Here is a 27,906-nt window from a genome sequence, read left to right on the forward strand (position 1 = left end):
CTTTTGTTCATTTCTATGCCAACCTTTGCTTTGTGTAAATATGCAAGGAAATATAAATATAAGGAAAATGTATGTGTTATTTTTACTGACAATACTTTAAAGGCTTTGATTGTTAACTTTGTGCGTAGCAAAATCAAGAAATCCAAGATTTTAATGAGCACCTTCTCAGAGGAAATACATTTACTTATTGCCAGTTGTTTATTTATATATGCGGGTAAAGTGTGCAATATTGAAATAGAAAAGGTGGCTGATGAGAAAGTGGAGAAAAAAAATGGAAATTGCATGTTGTAATTTCAAAAGACAAAAGAACTTAACATTTATCAAGAATATTTCTGTATGTATGGAGTAATTGCCTCTTTTGTTTATTTAGAGTTGTAGGAAGTTAGCACCCACCTCTCTCCTAGAACAATGAAATATCCTAGGAAATATTTTAAAAGGCAGAACATTATATAGAATATCTCCAGAAGCATGATTTTAGGCAAGACTCACTCTAGTAGCCCCCACCTTTGTCAATGTGCCATCAAGAAATAGCCAACCTCACTCATTCCCCCCACCTTTGTTAACTAAACTTCTAGGTAACAAACAAATAACAGCCATATTAGGAATTGCCCAGAGCACTTTCATTACACCACCATCCAGCAAAGGGTCAGCCAAACCTGAACTCAAAAACACAGCCTACAAAGTTGCTTCTGCATGGCACCATAGGAATCTAACAATCAGTGTGCATTTCTTATACTGGAACAGGAAACTGATGTTATAAAAAAAGTTATTAAAAAGTTATAAAGTTATAAAAAAACTCAGGAACACTCAGCAATGGGTCTCTTTCACTGGATCCAACATCTGGAAGCATGTGATCCACCTTTTCTGTACAGAAGTTCATGTCATGTGCTCCTGTCTACCATTAAACCTTCTTTCCAAACAATCTCCATGAATCCACTGTCTTTTTCTCACATATTCTTCCCCAGAAGAATATTACTTCCATATTTATAACATGATGTATTTGTAACAGAATGCGAGACCATAATGAACTGAGAATTTTTCTCATTTATGAAACAGTGGCAAAAGGTATAGTAGTGGCAAACAATTCCAAATATAACGTTTTCTCAAGATATATGTTATTGGCAGGGTATTCTGTCAAAGTAACCTTTACTGAACATCAGTGCCCTATGGAATGTACCTAAAATATCTCCTTGATGTAGTAATACCTGTTAATATCTAACGTGAGTCAGATCAGACTTTTTTCTTGGCATACAGTTATAATATAATTAAGGGTATCAGCTGGCATTTTAATTATTTTCTTCATGGCAATTTGTCTTCTCAACATCTTCCATCTACTGGGAATTGGTTATTTCTTGTTTCTTCCTAGCCATCATGTATGATTTCATATGGCATATGGCTGTACGGTCTTGGAATTACACAAGCATAACGAAAATATTAATTAGGTCAAATATTTTTTAAAAAAAATATGGACATATTTTAACAGTTTGCTATCTTTATATACCAGGTGTGAGACTCCATTTAAATCAGTAGGCTGTTTGCATTTTTTTCTTGATAGATTAGTAACTTCCTGTTACTATTCTTTATTAAATGATACTGTGCCTAAAGTAGGATAAACTTCAAGAAATAATCACAATACAAAATAATTTCCTTGATTGCTTTCAAGAAGAAATTCCCTTCCATGTTTCTAATTGCAGGACAAAAATCAACACAGGAAAGCTTTCTCTAAAGTATATGAAGAATTTTGCAAAAAAAAATCTAGGACTGCTGCTTATATTCATAATCAGACACCATAAATTCCAAAAATAAATGTTGTAGTCTTAGTTTGTGGATTGTGATATAGATAAAATGTATTTAGTTATCCATAAATATATGTATTCAATTTATACACCAGCTTTATTATTTTGACTTCTATCTAGGCATATACTATATTCTACTAATATAGTAGCCCCGAGTCTACGGAGGGGGCAGCATACAAATCTAATTAATAATAATAATAATAATAATAATAATAATAATAATAATAATAATAATATAATACAGGTAGAATCTTGATTTAAAACCATTTGTTCAGTGACTGTTCAAAGTTATGACAAGGATGAGTGAATATGGTTGCAACTGATCCCCAGTTGCAACTGGTCCTCAGTATCCCTGGATCATGTGATCATCATCTGTTCACTTGGTGATTGGCTCACACAACAGTTGCAGTGCTCTGTGATCACATGATCACCATTTGTGATCTTCCTTGCTGGCTTCCCCAGAAAATTAGTGGGGAAACTAGTAGGAAAGGTTGCAAATTATTAAGGTAAGACTCCCCCCTCTCACACAAACACTCTCACCCCTTCTGTGCTTGCACTGCATCAGCCACTCACATACCCTACATTTGCATACAACCTCCCAAACCCTCGCCCCAACTCTCTCACACCCTTTCACACTCCCATGCATCCTTACATCCATTTCAGTCCTTCCCCATGCACCCTCAGGTATTTCCTCCAACCAGGGGTGGGCTACTGCCCGGACCTTGGGGGGGGGGACACAGCGGGGTAGCGAAAATGGAGCTCCAACCCAGAGCACCCAATTTGCACTGAAAGAAGTTGAAAGAAAATGCAAGGCGTCCTGCATAAGCCACGCCCACAGTGTGGTAGTAAAAATTTTGGTAGCCCCTCACTGCCTCCAACTCTCATGCCTCCCTCACTGCTTCGTGCTCTACCCATCCAGTAGCAGCCACTTACTTGCCTGCTAGGTTGCGTGTAAGCTTCCTGGAACTTATAACTTCCTACTAACTTTCCCATTGTCCTCTATTTCATAATCCCACATGCCTAGAATACAGTGTTCCCTCAATTTTCGTGGGGGATGCGTTCTGTGACCCCCGCGAAAGTCGAATTTCCGCGAAGTAGAAATGCGGAAGTAAATACACTATTTTTGGCTATGAACAGTATCACAAGCCTTCCCTTAACACTTTAAACCCCTAAACTTCAATTTTCCATTCCCTTAGCAATCATTTAGATTATTACTCACCATGTTTATTTATTAAAGTTTATTAAAAAAAATATTTATTAAAGGCGGATGAAAGTTTGGCGATGACGTATGACGTCATCGGGTGGGAAAAACTGGTATAGGGGGGAAAAAACCACAAAGTATTTTTTAATTAATATTTTTGAAAAACCGTGGTATAGCCATTTCGCGAAGTTCGAACCCGCGAAAATCAAGGGACCACTGTATATGTAATTAGAAGTAGAATGGAAATGGGAACATTTATTGTACTAGATATTGTACATGTACTAGATAGAACATAATGTGATTTGTTCACTTTTGGCAATGTAATATATGAACTCAGGCATTATTGATTGCATATCATGGCTTATGCCTACATATTTCTGAACCTAGCCAAATTCAACAAATCCTGATTAAGCCAATCAATGTTTTAATACACATTAAACTCATCTTGCAGGTGTCTCCTCATAGTGCCAAAAAAGTTCAATCAGAAAGAAGGTGAACAATATTGCAACACAAAGGCTGCTATGAATATGCTTAGCATTAAATTTAAAGCTGGCCAATGAGATATGAGATAAACCATGGTTTATTGAAATAGGGGCACCAAAGCCAGTTTAATGATTCTTATTAGGCAAAAAGTAAGTTTCTAGCTTTTCAAATTGTAGCATAGAAACCCTGCTGCATTTACATTGGGGTGATTTGGTTGTGAAACAAGTCACAAGTCGTGAAATGAATGAAATTCAATGCAGTTTCTCTGAAACTCCAGACACCAGAGGCCTCCAGGTCTTAAATAAATTCCAGTGAGTCTCCTGTTGCCACCTCCTCTAAGCCTACTTCATTTAAAAGCTCAGGTTAATGCACATTTGACTTTATTGAGAGAGACCAGATAATTTAGGTAAAACCTAGTACCTAATAGGAATGTGGTTGCCAAGCCGCCTTTTCATTCTACCCCTTGGATGATTTCCAAATCTTTCTGGAAATGCCTTGCCTGGTTTCCTAGCTTGTCAATAACATATTTTTCTGCCATTGCTTCAAAAAACATGCATTGATTGATGCCTTCTTTATCAGAGGACGAAATGAACAACTGACTGTCTAGTTCAAAGTGCCTACATTTGGAAAGATTTCCAATGCTGAGCAAGATCCAGTGACTTGCCATGATTCTTAACTGATTGAAATGCCATTCTTCTGCTAAGCTGTGGTAAAATCCATTTCCAGCCAAGGGTTCTGAATCCAACATTTAGTAAAAAGGTCTCTCTTGCAGACTTTTTTCTCATCCATATCTTTGATGACTGTTGGAAATCCAGCAAAAGCTGCACTACGAAGATATTTTTTAAGTTGTCTGTTTTCATTCTTTTTTAAAAAAAATCTGTATGTAAAATATACCTTTGTAACCCTTATAACAATAGCTCATTGTAGTTAATTCAAATGGACCAGTACTGTGCCTAGCATTTTGTTCTTCAAATAACTTATCTTTTAAATTAGGGGGCTGGGGGTATTTTAGAAACATAGAAACATAAAAGACTGAAGGCAGAAAAAGACCTCATGGTCCATCTAGTCTGCCCTTATACTATTTCCTATATTTTATCTTACAATGGATATATTTTTATCCCAGGCATGTTTAAATTCAGTTACTGTGGATTTACCAACCACGTCTGCTGGAAGTTTGTTCCAAGGATCTACTACTCTTTCAGTGAAATAATATTTTCTCACGTTGCTTTTGATCTTTCCCCCAACTAACGTCAGATTGTGTCTCCTTGTTCTTGTGTTCACTTTCCTATTAAAAACACTTCCCTCCTGAACCTTATTTAACCCTTTAACATATTTATCGTAAATGTTTGGATGATGTCCCCCATTTTCCTTCTGTCCTCCAGACTATACAGATTGAGTTCATTAAGTCTTTCCTGATACGTTTTATGCTTAAGACCTTCCACCATTCTTGTAGCCCGTCTTTGGACCCGTTCAATTTTGTCAATATCTTTTTGTAGGTGAGGTCTCCAGAACTGAACACAGTATTCCAAATGTGGTCTCACCAGCGCTCTATATAAGGGGATCACAATCTCCCTCTTCCTGCTTGTTATACCTCTAGCTATGCAGCCAAGCATCCTACTTGCTTTTCCTACTGCCCGACCACACTGCTCACCCATTTTGAGACTGTCAGAAATCACTACCCCTAAATCCTTCTCTTCTGAAGTTTTTGCTAACACAGAACTGCCATTTTAGATCACTTTTTTTTCCTTCTGGTGAATTATCTTAAATTTCCTGCCATTATTTCAGCCTAATAAATGAGGTTATTTGGAGAATATCATGCCTTACAAATGCACCGTTACAAACCATACACAGACAATGTTGGAGTGCAATTCTCATCATCATAGCATACTCAGTTGTGAAGTTGGAGGTTGGAATTGAAAAGAGTCCACTGGCCTCTGGCGAGAGTCTTCTCTTTAATGACTATGGTGAGATGTATTAAAGTGGATGGGAAGAAATCCTATCCCAAGAGAAAAAGATATGAAAAAAATTAAAAGAAAGCATCAATTTAATCTGCCAATCAAACCTAACCTGTCAAACTAGATAGAAGGAGGAGGTCATCAAAATCAGGATTGAAAGATTTTCTCCTTTTTCTCAGGCAACTCCCATTTTTCCTTCCCTGTTCCTTTTCTCTCATAAGGAGGAATAGAGAATCTCTTTCCTGGTTGGCACAAAAACCAGATAAGCAACTTCAATTCCAAATTTCCTGAAATTTGAATAAAAGAACAAATGCAGAAGTCTAGAGCAGTGTTTTTCAACCAGTATGCCGTGGCACATTAGTGTGCTGTAAGACATGGTCAGGTGTGCCGTGGAGAAATTAAACATGGGTCCCCAAACTACGGCCCGTGCGTTGGATACGGCCCATGGAGGCCATTTATCCAGCCCATGACTAGCTGCCTCCATCCGAACATAAACATTCCCCTCACAATCCCTCCAGCTATCAGCAACAGGAAGAGTGGAGGCACAGGGAACGCTCACTGACCAATCACCTTGTAGGATTCATCCCGACCACTAGCAATGAACCAATAGCAGGCCGCCTCTCATCCACACCCAGGAAGGTCCCCGCTTGGGCTGCCGTGCACTTGTCATTGTGTGGCCGCAGCAAGTAGTTGAAACTGCTACTTCTCCCCATGGTCCTGATTTCTAATTCTGGTCAGGACTGGAGGTAAATGTTGCCACCACTAGATGAAGCCTCAGCCTCAGGTGGTTATGTCTATCTTGATGGTGTATATACTTTAAATATTTGACCTTTTTATTTTTATAAGAAGCCCCCGCAGAGGGTGATATGCAATGCATCACAATAACTATATGTATAATATGTGCTGTGTTAGAGTGTTATTTTGTGTCATTTTGGTTGGTGGTGTGCCCCAGGATTTTGTAAATGTAAAAAAATGCCACGGCTCAAAAAACGTTGAAAATCACTGTTCCAGAGAATGGGAATCCCTGCAGAGGCAACCTTCTACCTAACTGATGTTCCATTGAATTGCAAATTCCCTCAAGATCGTTGAACTATTTTATTCATTTATATTTATTTATTTATTTATTTATTTATTTTTATTATTTTATTTATTTATTTTGTCCAATACATAATACACATTGAAGAGAAAGATATGTAATAATATAAGTAAAGAAAAGAATAGAAGATAAGATATAAAAGTATAGGTGAACATATTTGAAAGGAAAAAAAGATTAAATTAGATAAGGAGAGACAATTGGACAGGGGACGGAAGGCACACTGGTGCACTTATGCACGCCCTTTACTGACCTCTAAGGAACCTGGAGAGGTCAATCGTGGATAGTCTAAGGGAAAAATGTTGGGGGTTAGGGGTTGACACTACTGAGTCAGGTAATGAGTTCCACGCTTCGACAACTCGGTTGCTGAAGTCATATTTTTTACAGTCACGTTTGGAGCGGTTAATATTAAGTTTGAATCTGTTGCGTGCTCTTGTGTTGTTGTGATTGAAGCTGAAGTAGTCATTGACAGATAGAACGTTGCAGCATATGATCTTGTGGGCAATACTTAGATCCTGTTTTAGGCGACGTAGTTCTAAGCTTTCTAGACCTAGGATTGATAGTCTGCTTTCGTAGGGTATTCTGTTTTGAGTGGAGGAGTGAAGGGCTCTTCTGGTGAAGTATCTTTGGACATTCTCCGTACTGAAGGAGCGGGTCCAGCAGTCACATGGGTTGCTCATGTCCAATCCGGTGGAACTGAGCCTAGTATTAAAAAAGCTTGCCGGATCCGCCCCTTCCCCAGAATTCGCTCAGTTCGCATATCCTGCGGTTGTATTGTGAATGCTCGTTCAACATTCTAACACCTTCCCTTCGACCTTTCCTTCAAAAAAGTAGTAAGATTTATTGTCTTTATTCATTTACTTGCACTATTTGCGCCAGCCGTTTTTAAAAGGAAAAAAAATAAAAAGCGGCTAGGCTTTTTTACTTGGGAGAAGTTGCGGTTTCGTTTTCCCCCGGCGGTTTTGCCGGTTACGATTCCTGCGGCCGCTTGTGGATTCTTCTAATCCCTTGGCCTGGAGGTCCTGGTGCGAGTATTTATTATTGGATTATTGCTTAATTATTGTATAAAACTATATTTAAGGGCTTATAAAATACCTCCTGCGGAGTGGGACGCCTTTAGTCTCCTGGACTTAGTCGATCGCTTTTCCCCTTAAGAAATTCTACGAAGCGATTTTTTGGCGCGAAGGCCTTCGCGCCCTTTCTTAAAATATCTAGGCCTCTCGTGTTGGCCTTCTGCCAGCCGCGTAGGCCTCAGTCCACCGCGTGGATCCGGGAGCGGGCCTTGGGGGTCCCAGGCTAAATTCTCCACCGGCCTAGCCTCCAACCAGAGTGCCTTGGTTTTACTTAATTGCAAAGTTTAGGGAGGCTGGCCCCGCTGGATTTGGGGGCACGAACTCTGGGTTTGCCCAGATTGTCCTCACGTTTCAGCAGCTTCGAGGCCTCGAAGCAGGATCCATTCCTCTTGGGAAGTCCTTGAAATCTTCTCCTTATAATTTAATTATTGGCTCAGCCTTGTCTTCTGTTAATTGTCAGACTATGGCTACCTTTCCCAAGAGAGGCACAACTAAAGGTCCCAGAGAGGCCAGGCCTACAGGCGATGAGATTACTAGTATCCCCCAGGCCTCTTCCTCCTCTTCTCCAGGGGCCCGCCCCTCGACCAAGGTCACCAGGGCCGAGAAGAGAAGGGACCTAGCCCTACAAAAGATTCATGATAAATCAGCAAAACGTTTGAAAGTGCAGGCCCAAGTAATCAGTAGTCAAGACCCACCAGAGGCCTCTAGCCTGCCTCCTTCTGGGGTCCCTGTGTTATCTCTGGATGAGCCAAACCTAGACAGACCCCAACCTAACCTATGGGGCATAGGTCCAGAGGAACCAGATATTATGGAAGATTCCCCCCAGCCAGGATCTTCCCAGGCCTTTAGGGATTCTTCTGCCATTTCTGCTGATATTTCCAGTTTACCTCCTGAGTTCCAATCTATTTTTGCTGTGTTGTCCAAAGCCATTGATGCCAAACTCTCCTCCATCAATGAGCTTCCTTTACCTCTTCCTCCTTCTCGTTCCTCCCGCCCCTTGGGTTCTTCCCCAGCGGTCAGAGCTCCTATTCAGGATGACTCAGAGTCCTCCCAAGATGAATATGAGGATGTAGAGGAGGATGAAGACCCTTTCCAGGGCTTATCTGAGGACGAGGAATCCCAAATAAAGGTCCCTCCTCCCATTACTATTTTCCCTTCTCAACTATTCAAATCTCTCCTCCTCAAAGCTAGAATTTCTACGGGATTAGCGGCCCAGGAGAAACAAGCCTCCACTTCCACTGATCCCCCGGAGGAGAATTTACCTTACTTCACAGAGGAACAGGAGGATAACGAGGTAATCCCTATGCCTAAATTATTTAAAGATGCCTTACTTAAACAGTGGGATTTTCCAGCCTCTGGCCTTAATCCCTCTACCAAGGACAGAAAGTTGTATAAACTCTCCTCTTCCTATGAAGAGCTTCTATCTTTTCCCAAACCAGATGAACCTGTCAAAATTCTTCACTCGGCAGCGGCTGTGCCAGGCGAGGCGGAGGAAGTCCTCCGTCCAGAGGACAAGCGCATCGAGCAAATGCTCAAAAGAGGTTTCTCCGCTGATTCCTGGGCCATTAAAAGTTCTGCAGCAGCCTCCTTCTTCTCCAGAGCCATGCTGCTGTGGCTTCGCCAACTTCAACAGCACATTCCTCCAGATGACTTGAGAGGTCAACAAGACTTCAACAAGGTCTTTGCAGCTGCCCAGTACGTGGCTGATGCCACCTTACAATCTACTAGATTTTCTGCTAAGTCTATTGCAGCTTCTACAACGGCAAGAAGACTCCTATGGATTCGCCCTTGGCAAGCGGGAGTTCGCCAAAAGTGGCAGTTATCCCAGGGCCCCTTAAAACGCGACCTTCTCTTCGGTGATCTTCTGGATCCTCTCCTCACGGAGACCACAGACAAGAAGAAGGTTTTGGGCCCAACCACAAAAAAGGTTACTAAAACGCAGTCCTTTCGTCGCCCAGGGCGCCAGCAAGATCAAGCGGCTTCCTATCAGAGATCTCCAGGTCAGTATTCCCCCCGCTTTCGTTCCCAAGGTAGGAACTCCAGGGGTAGGGGTTTTCGTTTCCAAAGGGGAGCTGCCTCTAACAGGGCTTCAAAAAAACCTAGATGGTAACCTTTCCTCCATTCCCATAGGGGGTCGCCTAGCTCATTTCGCTGCAAATTGGCGTCTCTCCTCCAAGGACCCTTGGGTCATTGACACTGTTCAATCAGGCCTTCTTTTAGAATTTATTTCTCCTCCCCCTAAACGTTTTATTTCCTGCCCTTCGCCCAGGTCATCCTCAGATTGTAACCGTATGGAGGAGGCCATTTCTCATCTATTGTCCATTAGAGCCATTCAGCCGGTCCCTTCCGGTCAGAAGGGCCTAGGTTTTTACTCCATCCTATTTATGGTTCCAAAGTCCTCCGGAGGTTGGAGAGCCATTTTGGATTTAAAGAAACTAAACCTATTCATCAAATATAGGAAGTTTAAAATGCACTCCTTGTCTTCTATTTTGGCCGCCATTCACTCGGGAGATTTCATGGTCTCCTTAGACCTCACTGAGGCCTACCTTCACATTCCTATAGCCAAATGCCACAGAAAATTTTTACGTTTTTCCTTTCAAGGCAGGCATTTCCAGTATAGGGCGATGCCATTTGGCCTTTCCTCGGCCCCTCGGGTCTTCACAAAGCTCTTGGGGTCCCTGGCGGCCTATATCCGGGCGTCTCCCATCCACATTTTATGTTATCTTGATGATATTTTAATTCATGGGAACTCCCTAGAGAGAGTGAAATCAGACCTTTCTGTCACCATGTCAGTCCTTCAGGACCATGGGTTTTCCATCAACTTTGAAAAAAGTCACCTCCAACCTTCCACTTCCATTCCTCACCTGGGAGCCATTATTGATTCAAAATCTTCCCAGGTTTTTCTCTCTCCCGAGAGAAAACTCAGTATAGTGGAGTTAATTTCTAACATTTTATCTAATCCTTCAGTATCCATAGTTACTCTATCTTCTCTTTTGGGGAAGATGGTGTCATGCATAGGCATCATTCCCTGGGCTCGCCTTCATGCTAGGGAACTCCAGTGGCTTCTGTTGCCTTTTCAGAGATCGGGGCACAGCAACTCAAATCGACGCATTGTCATCCCACTGAGTGTTCGCAGATCCTTCAAGTGGTGGAAGTCTCCGGCCATGGACAGAGGATCCCCGTTCAGGTGCCCGGATCAATTTGTCATCACCACAGATGCCAGTCTATCGGGATGGGGCGCCCACGCCCAGGGGATGATAGCCCAGGGCACGTGGTCCCCGGAGGAAGCTTCCAGGCCAATAAATTGGCTAGAGTTAAGAGCCGTCTCCCTGGCTCTGAAGCATTTCTCTCCTCGCATCCCCAACCGGCACGTTCTCATTCTCACCGACAACATTGCCACAAAAAGCCATATCTGCAGGCAAGGGGGCACGAGATCCAAGGCTCTCATGAGGGAGGCCCTCAAGCTGGGCCTTTGGGCGGAAAAACATCTCCAGTCGCTCCTAGCCGATCACATCTCGGGGAGTCTCAACATCCAGGCGGATTGGCTATCCCGAGCAACGATAGACCCAGGAGAGTGGAACCTCCATCAAGACCTGTTCCATCAAATCACCCTCAGATTCGGCCTACCAGTCCTGGATCTCTTCGCGACCAATGCGAACGCCCAACTCCCTCGCTTCTATTCCAGATTTCCATCCCCGGGAGCGGAAGCGATCAATGCCCTCCGGAGTCCATGGCCTCCAGGCCTACTCTATGCATTTCCTCCGATTCCAATCCTCCCGGACGTGATTCACAAGGTCCTCACCGAGAGGGCCCGAGTAATCTTAATCGCCCCTCATTGGCCCCGCCGGCCCTGGTTCGCAGATCTCCAACAGCTGTCCGTCCAGGACCCTTGGCGACTCCCCGTTTCGGGGGATATGCTGCGGCAGGGGGCCTCTTTCCATCCAGACCCGGAGTGGTTCCACCTCACCGCCTGGCTGTTATCAGGAGAGATTTAGAGCTGCGTGGGCATGACCCTGATTCAGTGGAGGTCATTCTAAAGGCCAGAAGGGGCTCGACCAACCGAATCTACGACCACACGTGGTCCAAGTTTCACCAGTGGTGTCTTCAGGAAGGTCTCTCCCCTCTGTGCATCCCCATACACAGAATTATTTCCTTCCTTATGCAAGGTTTCCATAAAGGACTCTCTACCAGCACCCTCCGGCGTCATCTGGCAGCCATTTCATCTGTCCTAGGGGGCCCCCGCAGACAGCCTCTCCGATCCTTCCCTGAAGTTCAGGAATTCCTCAAGGGCATAGCCAACCTCAGACCTTCCAAGGTCCACAGGTATCCATCCTGGGATTTGCCACGGGTTCTCCACTCCCTCACGCAGGCACCGTACGAACCCCTAAAATCGGCGTCCCTCAGGTACCTATCCTTTAAGGTAGCCTTTCTGGTGGCTATTACCTCTGCCCGACGCATTTCGGAGCTGGCTGCCCTCTCAATCAGGCAGGACCTTTGCCAATTCCATCAGGACAAGGTAGTCTTGCGACTGGACCCCACCTTCTTACCCAAGGTCAGTTCCATGTTCCACAGATCTCAGGATATTGTCTTACCTTCCTTCTGCCTCCAACGAGACCATCCCTTGGCAATTAGATGGCACACCCTGGATCTCACCAGAGCGCTGAGAATATATATCCAACGCACAGGACCCTTTCGGAGGTCAGAAGCACTTTTTGTAGCCTATCATCCCAGAGTCATGGGGGCCAAAGTGTCTTCAACAGTAATAGGCCGTTGGATCAGAGGGACTATATCTAAGGCCTATGAGTCGGCCTCCCTCTCAGTTCCAAGGAACATCACTGCGCATTCCACCAGGAGCGCAGCCACCTCGGCCGCTTGGGCGACTCAAGCCCCGTTGGAGGAGGTCTGCAAAGCAGCCACTTGGGCCTCGCCAAATTCCTTCATCAGGCACTACAAAATTGATTCTTACGCTTCAGCGGACGCTGCCTTCGGCAGAAGGGTACTCCAATCCGTTATCTCACACGATAGCAAGCTAATCCCACCCTAGGGACCATCTATTGGGTATGTCCCATGTGACTGCTGGACCCGCTCCTTCAGTACGGAGAATAGGCGTTGATTGCTTACCTGAACGCCTCTTCTCGTACGGTGAGCGGGTACAGCAGTCACTTCCCGCCCTTGTATGTGTCTTCTTTACCTTTCTATCTCTTTCTTCCTCTAACAATGAGAGTTGAACACTACAGAGCTTCACAACTGAGCCTAGTCTATGGATTCGCGAATTCTGGGGAAGGGGCGGATCCGGCAAGCTTTTTTAATACTAGGCTCAGTTCCACCGGATTGGACATGAGCAACCCATGTGACTGCTGTACCCGCTCACCGTACGAGAAGAGGCGTTCAGGTAAGCAATCAACGCCTATTTTCAAGGGTGTTGATGTCCGAGATGTGGTATGGGTTCCAGACAGATGAACTGTATTCAAGGATGGGTCTGGCAAAAGTTTTGTAGGCTCTGGTGAGTAGCGTGAAATTGCCAGAGCAGAAGCTGCATAGGATCAATTTGGCAAGGCAGGGCCTGATACTCAGGTGAAATGTTTCACCTTACAGCTTTTTAATCACATCATATTTGAATTGGGCTCAGAACAGAAACCTATTGGTACTTACTGAAGTGATCCCAAAGTCTGTGTTATCCTGTAATGCCAGGATTGCTGTGCCAGTCATCTGCGCTTGCATTTTGAGCTAATGTCCTGAATCCAATGTTTTATGTCTGGTATCATTATATATTTGTCTTGTATCATTGACTGAAATTTTCCAACTTTCTTTCTCCTGGCCCTGCTCTAATGCAGTGTTTCCCAACCTTTTTTGAGCCGCGGCACATTATTCACACTTACAAAATCCTGGGGAACACTGAGCGAGGGGGGGGCGGCGAGGGGCTAAAAATGTTTGGATAAAAAAACCCTCTCTTCCTCCCTATTTCTTCCCTATCTCTTTCTTTTCCTCTCTCTCCATCCCTCTTTCTTTCTTCCTTCCTTCCTCTCTTTTTTGCTCTTTCTCTCGCCCTCCTTCCCTCCTTCTTTCTCGCTTTCTCTCACTTACATTCTTTCTCTCTCTCTTTCTGTCTCTCTTGCTATCTCTTTTATTCTTTCTTTCTCTCTCCCTTGCTTTCTCTCTCTTTCTCTCTCTAGCTTTCCTTCTCTCTTCCTCTTTCTATCTTGCTTTCTTTCTCTCTCTCTTGCTTTCTTTCTCTCTCTCTTGCTTTCTTTCTCTCTCTCTTCCTCTCTCCCTATTTCTTGCTTTCTTTCTCTCTCAGACACATTCTCTCTTTCTGTCTCCCTTGCTTTCTCTCTCTCTTGCTTTCTCTCTTTCTCACTCTCTTGCTTTCCTTCTCTTTCTCTCTTGCTTTCTCTCTCTCTCTCTCTCTTGCTTTCTTTCTCTCTTCCTCTCTCTCTCTTTCTCTCTTTCTTTCTTTCTTTCTCCCTTGCTTTCTCTCTCTCTCTCTCTTGCTTTCCTTCTCTCTTTCTCTTTCTCTCTTGCTTTCTTTCGCTCTCTCTTCCTCTCTTTCTTGCTTTCTCTCTCTCTCTTGCTTTCTCTCACACACACTCTCTCTCCCCCTTACTTTCTCTCTCTCTCCCTTGCTCTCTCTCTCTCTCTTGATTTCTCTCTTGCTTTCCTTCTCTCTCTTTCTCTCTTGCTTTCTCTCTAACCCTCCTTTTTCTCTCTCTCTCTCTCTTTCTCTCTCGTGCACCACGCCGGCAACAGAGAGAAAGAGAGAGCGGAGAGAGAGTGGAGGGCGGCTTGCCGGTCCGCGGCCCCCTGGATCAGCGGCCCCGCATGGCCCCAGTGCAAACTCCGCCGTTGCCTTCGCCTACGCCTAAGAGGCAGCAGCCACATCCAACCCTTCGCCCTCCCAGGTGTCTATGGCGCTCAGCGCCCGGCCACGCACCGCCTCCACTTCCCGGTATCCCGCCCGACTTCTACCTGCAGGAACAGGTGGTGGGGCGCCACGAAGGGCGGCACTTGGAGGCCACCATGGCACCGTTGTCATCACGGCGCAAAGCCACGCAGTCCCGGATCGCTCGCTTCTCTGGCCAGCAAGCCGGCTGCCTGGGAAAACGGCACGCTTTTTAAACGCACGCTTTTCAAAGGTGGCGCTTTCCCGGGCAGCCGACTTTGCTGGCCAGAGAAGGGAGCGATTCAGGACTGCGTGGCTTTGCGCCACTTCAAAAATTTCTGTGTGGGGGGGGTCCTAATGACTGTGCGGGCGCACGCCCACGCAGCTTAGAAGCAGCAGTGGCCGGCGCCCTCCCACCAAGCCCCAAAAGTTCACTTGCCATCACCGCCAGGGAAGCTCCAGCCAGGCCGGGCTCGCGGCACATCTGACCATGTCCCGCGGCACACTAGTGTGCCGCGGCACACTGGTTGGGAAACACTGCTCTGGAACATACTTCTGTCGGGAATATGTGTAGTAAATAAATGTACCAAATATCACATTTTTTTCCTTTGTTGGCTTTTATGAAGGTTCTCTAGGATTTCAAGGTTTTTTTAAAAATCTTTTATGACTCCAAAGCATTTTCAACATTCTCCTTAAAAGCCATATTTCAAAGACTTTCATCCTTCCAGGATACTATCCATGTTTCATGTCATAAAAGAGAATTGACTAAACAAAGCATTTGGTCATTCTTATATTTATATCCACTCTCCTTGAGGTCACAATATTATTTAATTCTTTAAATGTGTTTTCCTTCAATTTATATTGATGGTTCATCAGTTTTTCCATTTGCCCTGAATAAGTCTTCAAGATAGACAAAGTTTTAGTCTGGCTGGAGAAGCAACACTGATATTTTTAAATTTGGGGAGGGTCTTTCTTCCCCAAGATTATTATTATCTTGAGGTTTGTTACACTTGCATTGAGATTGCCCATAACCATTAGGATATTCATAGACTTTACTAAAGAAAAGGCTTCTTGTATTGTGTCATAAAATACTTCTAGTTCTCAGCCTGAGTGGTCTCCTAAGGTACATAAATCTGTAGTTTTATTATACTGAAGTATTTGGCTACAATTTTGATCATGATTATTTTGTCATTTATTGGCCAAAAGCCTACTGTTGCTTATCCTGCGTTCCTTTTCATGACAAGTGATTTTTGATGAGAAGCACCACCACAATAGAGTATTGTATCTTTCTCCCTCTGTATCTTTCTATTTCCTGACCTTCTTTCTTATTGCGGTGTACATTTCATGTGTATAATAATATGAAATGTCAGTTGATTCTCAATTCCAAAAGATCTGTTAAATGATCACAGTTGAGTTCTACTGAATTGCTTGAAGCCAGTACTGTGGAGCCTAGTGGAAAAGAAATGTGTATGATTCCGATAATGTAAACCTTAAAAATTAATAAGAAACAAATAATAGTATTAACTATCACTGGATAAGTTACCCTGTGGTAAGATGGGCGGCCAATAAATTTAATAAATAATAAAGTAAAAATAGTTATGTGTACAAATTCTTACACGCATTTTTTCTCTCTCTTACAGGAAGTTTTATTACATCACTCTGCTAAGGGATCCTGTGTCCCGTTATCTCAGTGAATGGAGGCATGTCCAACGAGGAGCTACCTGGAAAACATCCTTGCATATGTGTGATGGCCGGACACCAACACCTGAAGAGCTGCCATCATGCTATGAAGGCACAGACTGGTCTGGCTGTACTCTTCAGGAGTTCATGGATTGCCCCTATAACTTAGCTAACAATCGCCAAGTGAGGATGTTGGCTGATCTGAGCTTGGTAGGCTGCTACAACATGTCCTTCATACCAGAAAACAAGCGAGCACAGATACTGCTGGAAAGTGCCAAGAAAAATCTCAGAGACATGGCCTTTTTTGGCTTGACAGAATTCCAGAGAAAAACACAGTATTTGTTTGAGAGAACTTTCAACCTAAAATTTATCAGGCCATTCATGCAGTATAATAGCACAAGAGCAGGGGGCGTGGAGGTGGACACCAAGACCATACGGAGAATTGAAGAACTTAACGACTTGGACATGCAGCTGTACGACTATGCAAAAGACCTCTTCCAACAGCGCTATCAGTACAAGAGGCAGCTGGAGAGGATGGAGCAGAGAATAAAGAATCGGGAAGAAAGGCTTCTTCACCGGTCGAATGAAGCACTTCCCAGGGAAGAGACTGAAGAACAAGGACGGTTGCCTACCGAGGACTACATGAGCCATATTATAGAGAAGTGGTAGCATTGGAAGAATTTTATACAAAAAACCCAAGATATTAGTGTTTCCATTACAAAAGAACATGGAATTAAAAAAAAACTTATTTAAAACAATCTGTAAAACAGAAAGTAGAATGCTTCTTTAAACAAAGGGTCTTTTTACTGTTTCTTACAAGACCAATGGGGTTCTTAATAAAACAAAAAATAATAATAAAAAAGTGAGCTCAGAGTTTAAAATGCACAAGTCTAGTCCCCTAGATCTGAGGCCAAATATCACCTCATATTTCATCTCTTATATGCAGATCTAAACATCATAGAGAGCAGCTTTGTACCACTCTTCTCCATCAGAAATTGCAAGTGAGCTTCAAAGAATCAGTGTGTTCCTTCCCTTGTCTATATGAGATGTTCAGTGGTGAACATCATAATAATGGCAGTGAACCTGCCACACAGTGACTTGGTCCCAGATCCAGCTGCTTGACTTCACATTGAAATCATGGCTAAAACAGAGGCAGAATATATAACCAACAGCAGTCAAACTAAAAGGAAAATTTAAAAATAGAGAATAAGAAACATTCAGCAAACAAATTACATCCTGGACTATGAATTGGGGACTGAAGTTTGGATTACATGGCACTGGTGTTTTGCATGCATACATCCATACTCATACACTCTACATTATCCAAACAACTGTTGAATATGTGCATACATTTTCTCAGCCTTTGTTAAAGAGAGAATTAAATCCCTTGTAAAACTAACTGTAAATGATCTCGTGGTAAAAAAAAACATGTTTCCTAGAGAAAGACTGGCTGTGTATCACTCCAATAAATTTAAAGAATATGATCAACTGAGGCCAACATATCCCATGCAAATTCTAAATTATCATTTGGTGGTTGTTCTGCTTATGATTGAAAATATTCTTCCCCTCTGTTTGGATGTTGATTTAATAAGACACAGTTATTATTCTAAGTGATTGTTCATTATTTGGCATTACATACTGTCCATTGCTATATAGTGGCTGCTATACAATAAACATTAGATCATTATAAGTCCTAGGTCAAATGAGGCTAACTTAAAATTTAATGAAGTAATTCATCTCCACTGATCGATGCCAGGGAGATTTAGATACAACTAATTTTCACTGGATAATATCTACTATTTATAGGAGTGCTGATGTTGAATTTAAGACACTGCATTGAACACATGGCAGCACTTGACTGATCGTGTCCGAGTTGAAAATCTAAGCAGGCTCAGGACTTAGGAGTGTGATAATATTAGAGGATATTAAAGCTTTAGACTAGATGAGAAAATGGGAGGGGGCATAATCCCATAAAGGTGGCACTTCCACAGTATTACCAAAAACAAATCTTGCATGGATGTGTCCATGAAGGCATTTTCTTACTTGAAGGAGACTTTACTTGTCTGGCTTGCTTGCTTATTTTTGAGCAAACAAGAGAATTTGTAAGGCTAGAAGTGTTCAGTTGTTCTCACTTCAAGCTCTGATTTTATAAGCCTTATTAAACATTTAAAAAATCACAATGCCACACATTTTTTTCTTCTTGAAAGCATCCAATTATCATTTACTGTCTCTCCAAAAACCTGTCTCTTTATTTTCTAAACACTTTTATAAATTTTTAAACAGTTTTATAAAATGAGAGTCTGAAGGAAACCAAATTGTGTTTGTCATTATGACTTATTGTTTCTGTTGTCTTGGATTCTGAGCTAAAAATTGTAGGTAGCGTTTGAATATGAAGGTTGACAGCTGATTCTCCAAGGCCAGGCGCACTCTGCATCATAGAGAGAAGCTAGTACATTTTGTTCCACATGGTTTTGAGCACAAAAAAGGTATGGAACTTCCTTGTGGTTCTGTATCTCAATATAGGTAGTACTCTTTCTTTAGCAGCCATTCAAAGTTACAAAACAGTGACGGAATAACTTGTCCTTGCATTTGCAACCTTTCATGGTCACATGATCAAAATTCAGGCATTTAGCAACTGGCATGTATTTACGAAAGTTGCAACGTTCCAGAATCATGTGATCACGCTTTGCAACCTTCTAAGATGGCTTCCAACAAATAAAGTCAATGTGGAAAATTAGATTAAATTAAAGAAGGAATAATTATTTAATAATCCAATGTGGTTCACTTAATAATCCAATGGTTCGCTTAACAACCATAGCAAAACATAAAAATGGGTGTGACTTACTTAACCATCTTGCCAAGCGACAGAAATTCTGTTCCCAATTGTTGTCCTGACTCAAGGACTTTCCGTATTCTTTCCCACAGTTCTCAGTGTTTACTTCCATGTCCTAAGATTTGGTCTTCTTTCTAAGGAGATGACCAAATTAAGCAACCTGTTATATAGGCTCAGCTTGCTGCTTCTATGTTTTATCCACAGGACAGTGAAAATAATTTAGAGTGATCAGAAGGAAAACTTGATTTAAACATAACCCTATCCATCTATTTCAGTGGTTAACACAAATACCAAGGGACCTGTAATGATCTACATCCTGAAAGACATGCTAGTTCTTAAATACAAATATTCGACAGCTCACTCAGTCAGTCCAAAGGTTTTCTGCTGTATTTGAAAAAGGCCTTCATATTCACAGCTCATCAAAACTAAGTATTTGAATATAAATGGGGTGGGGGGAAAGACTTTATACCCCATAATCTTAAATTTAGGAATTACCAACCATCTGCTAATTCTTTGGAAAACAACTTTTCTAACAATTTTTTTTTAAAAAAACTTTTTAAAATTATCTGCCTGCAAAAAAACATCTGCAGCTTTGACAGGCAGTAAATGCAGCTTTACCAAGAGTGTTTGTACTGTGTTCATCAGTATGGTCTCACAAAAATGTGCTGCAGCAACTAATCAATATGCATAGTGTGAACAGCAGAGGGCCTGTTCTATTAGGCTTTGGATGACAAACAGCAAGTTTCTAGAGCTTCCTCATCACATGGGTAAAAGATAAAAGGAAGCTAGGGTTTTTTGTGTGTTTAAATTTAATTTCCACAACAACCTGGATAAAAGAACCTTAATGGATCTGCCTGTGATAATAGGCTTCCTCCAATATTTTTGTTTGATGTTTTCATAAGTAAAAGCTAAGAAAATAAAAACTACTGAATATTATTGTCAGCTTCAGCGCCAAAGTGAGTGAGTGTGTGGCCATTTTATGCAGATCACAATATACAGTGATACCTTGTCTTACAAACTTAATTGGTTCCGGGACGAGGTTCTTAAGGTGAAAAGTTTGTAAGACGAAACAGTGTTTCCCATAGGAATCAATGGAAAAGCGATTAATGCGTGCAAGCCCAAAATTCACCCCCTTTGCCAGCCGAAGCACCCGGTTTTGCACTGCGGGGATTCCCCTGAGGCTCCCCTCCATAGGAAACCCCACCTCTGGACCTCTGTGTTTTTGCAATGCTGCGATTTCACTGAGGCTCCCCTTGCTGGGAAACCCCACCTCTTGACTTCAGTTGCCAGCGAAGTGCCCGTTTTTGCGCTGCTGGGATTCCCTTGCAGCATCACAAAAACACGGAAGTCTGGAGGTGGGGTTTCCCATGGAGGGGAGCCTCATGGGAATCCCAGCAGTGCAAAAATAGGTGCTTCGCTGGCAACGGAAGTCCGGAGGTGGGGCATCCCAGCAGCGGTGGTGGATTTGTAAGGTGAAAATAGTTTGTAAGAAGAGGCAAAAAAATCTTAAACCCCGGGTTTGTATCTCGAAAAGTTTGTATGACGAGGGGTTTGTAGTTTCTTACAGCAGAGGAAAATATCAATTTCATGGCCGTCACAATAATAGTTCAGTTGTCTTCCCAAATTTTGCTAAGATACAATATTATACTACCGGTATTACAAAGACATTTAAATTATTCAAAATAATTTGGACTAAAACATTTAAGTTGGACAAAAAGAACTGAAACTACAAAGGTAAAGAGGCTATGGTTGGGTTTGAGAAATAAAGGAAATCAATCCAGGATTTTAAAATTATTATAAAGACAATTATAAAGATATAGAAAAGAAAAGGGTGGATGGGAATCTAAGACTAAATGTGACTATTTGGAAAAATGCATTAATATAATGGGAAGAAATTTTATATTGACTATTACGATCAGATAGTTCTAGAGCAGATCAATGATACTGTAAAAGAAAAAAAACCATGCATCCTTTATCTACAATATAGCGGGACATTTTTGGATAGCTCCTGTTGTATCTTTACAACCTCCATATCATCTTCTGAACTTTCCTTAACTCTGACAGGAGCAGTTTATAATGTCAGCAGTGCTGATGCTGGGGGAGTCTAGAAAACATCTCCTGTAGCTATTTAAAATCAGCATGCTTAGTACAGTACTTAGTCAGAGCAATCCCTGCAGAAGAAACATTATGAACCTTTCCAACAGCAGACATCCTTTCCCAGCATTCCCTAGTGTCCCAGGACATTGGCTCCGGATTTTTAGCAAAAGAGAATTTTGCAGTACCAGCCACCACATTGAGCTCAATCTTCAGTGAAATTACTTAAGAAATTGTTTTCTGCAGAAACCTTCTGAAATGAGAACTGAATGGGGATTTGTGGAATAGTTCTGAGGCCATAAGCCAGCTAAGTATTTTTCATATAACACAATGTATTAGATTTCTTGTCAGTTTAGGATGACTGGAAGATCCTTTCCAGAAACAGATATAATTAACAAAGCTTTCCAATTTGGGAGCCCACTGGGATTAGACTGGTGGCAGCTTTCCCTAGTGAAATTTCTTAACAGAAGAGTAATTACAAAAGATGAATTAACCAGTTCAATGATTAGTGCTCCCTCTGTTGTTTTGGGACTCTGTTGTGGTCTGCACTCAGTCTTGTGTTCTTATAGGAAATCAGCTCTTATCCCTGACCATGAAAACAAGCAATTTCAGGAGTATATACCAGTTTCTGCGTAACAAAAGGAGTTGACTCTTCTAGAATAATCTAGCTCAGAGCCAATTGGGGAAGTGTGGGAATTGAAATTCATACATCTTAAAATTGTTGAGGTCGAGAAAAACTGAGCTAGTTGACTATTAGGAGAAACAGGATGCTTGACCAGATGGACCTCTGCAATATGTGCATGGGTTGGGATTTTACATTATTAGGAAAATTTAACAAAAGGAAAATCTAGTGGTTCTCCATTTTTGGCATGGAAAATTATTAGCTCATTGTACTTGTACAAGATTTCCTCACCATCTTATTAAATACACTGAAATGCTACATTCTAAGAGTTTGGATAATGTCTAATCTTGTCACCATTTTTTTAAAAATCTACAGAGAATTGTCATGGAAATTATAGCAGTAGTGAGGAAAGAATAGCTTCAGCCAGCCCAACCCTCACTTGATGTACCTTGAATATGTTATGGCTATAACTCCTTTTCCTTTGCTAGCTGGAAATTTTGTAGCTACAGTACAATTGCATCTAGAGAATGAGGTTGAGTATGACTGACATGAATAAAGCATATACATAATGATTTTAAAAGATTATGCAGAAAGATACTCCATAATCTTTAAAAAAATATATACTAAGTCTTTTTTTAAAGATTTTGTTACATTATTTAAATGAGGATGTGGAATTGCAGAGACTTGGCAGAACAAATATTCACTGCTCAAAAAAATAAAGGGAACACTTAAGCAACATAATGTAATTCCAAGTAAATCAAACTTCTGTGAAATCAAACTGTCCACTTAGGAAGCAACGCTGGTTGACAATCAATTTCACATGCTGTTGTGCACATTCAACTTTGTACAGAACAAAGTACTCAATGAGAATAGTTCATTCATTCAGATCTAGGATGTGTTCTTTGAGTGTTTCCTTTATTTTTTTGAGCAGTATATATTGCATATATTTGCTCTAACTAACAGAGTACTGTATATGGAAAAGAAAGACCAACATTAACTATGGTTAATATGGCTAAGCCAAGGAAGCCATGATTCAATGATAGATTATATGCAAATTTATCCCCAAGTGTTCCGATTTTAATAATGAAAAAGACTAAATAGTAATTTTAAAAACTTTTGCTTAAAACCTGAAGAAGACTGCCAGTCTTCTGTACACACGTATACAGTACACACATACCATCATGTTCTCTTCTTGGAGACAAATTCGTTTTCTGAATTCAATATTATTTGATTTTTATTTCAATGCAGTGGCAATTTCTTGCAATGAAACCCCATTAGGCTTCCAATTTTGCAAGTGTGAAGAAAGTTGCTTGGAACTATTATGCTAAATGCAAAGGACTGCCAAACATCCATGCTATTACACGATGAGGCTGAATTTCCATTGCTTCTCTTCCCAATTAGAAACACAAGATTTTTAAGAAGAGATGTAAAGAGGTATCAGGAGGCCACTGCAAAGTATTCTTTATGAGTTCAGGCTCTCTTCCAGTTCATGTTTGACACAAGCAATTCACATTCACACAGATTTCTCCAATCCACTCTGACCCTTCACCTGAAAAAACGTATGCAGTGTTCCCTCGATTTTCGCGGGTTTGAACTTCACGAAATGTCTATACCACAGTTTTTCAAAAATATTAATTAAAAAATACTTCGTGGCTTTTTCCCCTATACCACGGTTTTTCCCGCCTGATGACATCATATGTCATCGCTAAACTTTCGTCTGCCTTTAATCAATATTTTTTTAATAAACTTTAATAACTAAACATGGTGAGTAATAATCTAAATGGTTTCTAAGGGAATGGAAAATTGCAATTTAGAGGTTTAAAGTGTTAAGGGAAGGCTTGTGATACAGTTCATAGCCAAAAATAGTGTATTTACTTCTGCATCTCTACTTCGCGGAAATTCGACTTTCGCGGGCAGTCTCGGAACGCATCCCCCGCGAAAATCGAGGGAACGCTGTATATGACTAGCATTATATTGTGCTAGACTAGCTTTGAATAGAAAGGGTAAGTTTGAATGTCTATTTTAGTTCTAAAGGATCTAAATTATAAGTAAATAATTTTACATTTATAGATGATTCACAAATTAAATATGCTATTGACAGGCATAGTTTGCCAACTTGAATACTACAGTCCTTGACTCTTCAAATCTATTTGAGCCATGCAGCTCTTTATAATTACCCGGGAAAGTAGCAGAAGATGCAACATCTCCCATAATTGGGCATAGAATATCATTAGAACCATTGTTCTTTTTGTTGTTGCTCACATTCCATTAATATGGACAGCTCTAAAATTATATGACATTAAAGCAAAGAGGAGTTGGCCAACCAAATGATTGTCTCCAGAAGTGGACTATGTGCATTCATAGGCTGATCAATTGAGGTTTTCCTTTCATCAGGGTTTTATGTTAATATCTGATTTCTAAAAAATATAAAATCTGAACATAAAATCTGAAACGCATCATGGGGAAGTGCTCCACTATGATTCTCTACCCCATTCTGTCCTATATTTCCTCCTTTTTCTCAGGTGCTCCCTCCTCCATGCTGAACTTGATTGCTGAGCTATGAAAAATAATTGTTGAACTTATTTCCAAATGATGATTTGTTTTGTACATGTTGGAAGATGTTTTAATTTATTTGTGTTGCTGGTTTGAACTGATCTTCAATTGCATTTTACAAACACATTTTAGTTTCAATAGCTGAGCTGATGCCTGCACAAATGTTGGTGAGCGCTAATGTTTCTAATCAGCACAACTGCAGTTGAGTGAGATATCATGTTAATGTTACTTGCTTTATGCAAACTGCTTTTAATTTCTAAGTTGCATTATAAAGCTGATAAACAAACTATTCCCAAGTATCTATTTCTTCTCCTTTCTTTGGGTGACTTTATCCAATAAACTGGAAGTTTGATCTTTCTAAGCTCCATTTTTTCTCTCCCATTTAAGAGCTCTAACAGGCTTTTTTTTATTAACACTGAGAGCATCTACCTTCAGACCATTATTTTCCAATGGACCGACTCTGTAAGATCTGCATGTTTGCTGCAGAAACTAAAAGCAATGTTTAAACTGAATCAAATAACTTCTAAAGCTTTATATATTTATTTATAGCTTCTTTTTTTAAAAAAATGTTACAAAGAGAAAAAATTGTGTTCCTTTTCTTCATCTCAGTAACTACTATGAAAACAGACAAAACAAAATAAAAGAATAGTCACCTAATTGTTTCTGTCTAGATCAAGACTGGACCTTAGCAAATTAAATAAAGCGTACAGAAAGATTTTTGGCCTGCTGTTATATTTTGGGATATGTGCATTCTCCATTGCTGTGTCTGTCTATGTGCCATGTCATTGATAACAATTGATAATTCCCTTTGACAGTTCCCTTTGACAATTGATAATTCCTTTTGATCTGTTCCATGGGAAGAAAATTATTCTGAGTTTGTGCGGGGAAGGGTAATAAAAATTATAAATCTTCTTTGCAAGGGGGAAATCAGAAGTAAACTGTTTCAACTTTAATTTGCAGATTATAAATCATTATTAATCATTAGATTCTACTATTTCCCGTAAAGGAACTCAAATTTGAATTTGACTATTTAACTAGCCCAGAGGTAGTCAGTTGGCTTTTCTATGACTTAAACTCCCAGAATTCCTGAGCTAGCATGATTGTCTCAGGAATTCTGGGAGTTGAAGTACACAAGTCATAGAAGAGGCAACTTTGCCTACCCCTGAACTAACATATTGCTTTCTTTGTATGTTAAACTATCTTTATCTATCTATCTATCTATCTATCTATCTATCTATCTATCTATCTATTTATTAGATTTGTATGCCGCCCCTCTCCGTAGATTCGGGGCGGCTAACAACAATAATAAAACAGCGTATAACAAATTTAATATTTAAAGTATTTAAAATAGCTAAAAACCCTTATTAAAAGCCAAACATACACACAAACATACCAGGCATAAATTGTATAGGCCTGGGGGGAAAGGAATATCTCAATTCCCCCATGCTTGACGACAGAGGTGGGTTTTAAGGAGCTTACGAAAGGCGAGGAGGGTGGGGGCAATTCTGATCTCTGGGGGGAGCTGGTTCCAGAGGGTCGGGGCCGCCACAGAGAAGGCTCTTCCCCTGGGTCCCGCCAGACGACATTAGTCGACGGGACCCGGAGAAGGCCAACTCTGTGGGACCTAACTGGTCGCTGGGATTCGTCCGGCAGAAGGCGGTCCCAGAGATATTCTGGTCCGATGCCATGAAGGGCTATCACAATTTACAAGCAGATTTTTTGAAAAATCTTCACCCAACCAAGTCATGGAGCCTGCTTAGCACAACCTGACTTAAATTTTCAAGCTTCCCCTTGAAATTTATTTATTTTATTGAGAAAAGAAATATATTATGCATCCTCAATATCCAAGGAAGCTGTAACACACCTGTGCTTTCTGTTGGTCAATTTAAAAAACAGGAGGGGGGCAGAACATCTCAGCAAGATATTATATATTATGGACATGTTACCATCTCAAAAACAAGAAATTAATCTCTCTCCTGCTGTTCCGGCTGACAAAGCTTCTAAAGAAAAAACGCCTGTGGAAGCAGAGGCGGCTTCTACCTCTCTACAACCACCAGTATGAAACCACCATCTGCCTCACACTCAGGGCTACCATAAGCTCATTGCACAGGAACAAGAGTCAATAGCTGCTACTAGATATTTGCCCAGAGGAGGGTGCCCATGCCCTCCCTTACTAAAAGCTCCCACTGGGAGCTTTTAAGAAACAAAGAAACAGATAATTGCTGTGAAGCATCTAGTCAAAACAATTTGCATTGGAAGAAGAAGGTATTTCTAATAATGCTGGGCTTTGCAATGTCTCCAGTCTTCCTGCATAAAAGTGACTTATCTGTTCTACTAAATTCCCAAGATGCTTAAGAATTTCTTCCTTGATTTTCCAGGTGGAGCATGATAACAAAGAGGATGCCCTACTGCTGATTTTGTTGTTATTGTTGCTTTTGTTATGTATTTTTTTCCCCCTTCACCATATGGCTACCCATACTTTCCATATGAAAAGGCACCATGGGAAGAGTCCCCTGAGGACATCGTCTTTTAAAAATTAATGAAAGCATGGAAAGACAAGACAGATCACTGCAGATAAAATGCTATAAGAACAAGCAGAACAATTCTGCCAAACCTCTGGCCAACTTTTTTGTATATGCTGTGAGCCGCCCGAGTCCTCGGAGGGGGGCGGTATACAAATCCAAATAAATAAGTAAGTAAGCAACCGAGTTGTCGAAGCATGGAACTCATTACCTGACTCAGTAGTGTCAACCCCTAACCCCCAACATTTTTCCCTTAGACTATCCACGATTGACCTCTCCAGGTTCCTTAGAGGTCAGTAAGGGGTGTGCATAAGTGCACCAGTGTGCCTTCCATCCCCTGTCCAATTGTCTCTCCTTATCTCATTTTTCTTCTTTTCAAATATGTTCACCTATACTTTTATATCTTTTCTTCTATTCTTTTCTTTATTTACCGTATATTACTACATATCTATTCTCTTCAATGCGTATTATGTATTGGACTAAATAAATAAATAAATAAAAGTAATTAAATAAATAAACAAACAAACTCATGACTACATAAATCGAACAGCTCACTCTTCACGAGAATGTAATGGAAGTCCTCTTCCCCTTTGGAAGAACATATTTGAAAATAGCTTCTCTTTCATCAAACTGATAAAACCAAATTCGGGAGAGTTATTATGTGTAGAACTAATTTATAATAAAGACAGAACTAAAATAGAAGTTGCTGTTTTCAAATAAAAGAAACACATTTCAGGAAGAGAAATGTGAAAAGGCAATTTAATTTACACATAAGAAACATAGAAGATTGACGGGAGAAAAGGACCTCATGGTCCATCTAGTCTGCCCTTATACTATTTCCTGTATTTTATCTTAGGATGGATATATGTTTATCCCAGGCATATTTAAATTCAGTTACTGTGGATTTACCAACCACGTCTGCTAGAGGTTTGTTCCAAGCATCTACTACTCTTTCAATAAGATGCATTCAGTAAGATGCAGCAATAGAAGAATCAGAAGTACTATATGAGTCGTTCAAACACAGCCTGTTCCCAGAGAAAGGAAGCCACCTCAGTTCTGTGCAACAAATGCTAGTTGTTCAGCATTCAGGAGTTTCATGTATCTGCCCAAGATTCCTAAAC

At 41.1% G+C, this 27,906-nt stretch overlaps 1 protein-coding gene across 1 annotated transcript in view; it reads left to right on the forward strand.

The window, feature by feature from the left end:
* HS6ST1 (heparan sulfate 6-O-sulfotransferase 1) overlaps positions 1 to 18,471 on the forward strand; it is a 256,229-nt gene extending 237,758 nt beyond the window's left edge. The window contains exon 2 of the mRNA XM_070752998.1: positions 16,122 to 18,471. Coding sequence (XP_070609099.1) covers positions 16,122 to 16,830 — 709 coding nt within the window. The 3' untranslated portion in view covers positions 16,831 to 18,471. The remainder of the gene's footprint in view (positions 1 to 16,121) is intronic.
* Positions 18,472 to 27,906: the final 9,435 nt, after the last annotated feature.

This window comes from Erythrolamprus reginae, chromosome 5, assembly GCF_031021105.1.
Source record: "Erythrolamprus reginae isolate rEryReg1 chromosome 5, rEryReg1.hap1, whole genome shotgun sequence".
NCBI lineage: Eukaryota > Metazoa > Chordata > Lepidosauria > Squamata > Dipsadidae > Erythrolamprus > Erythrolamprus reginae.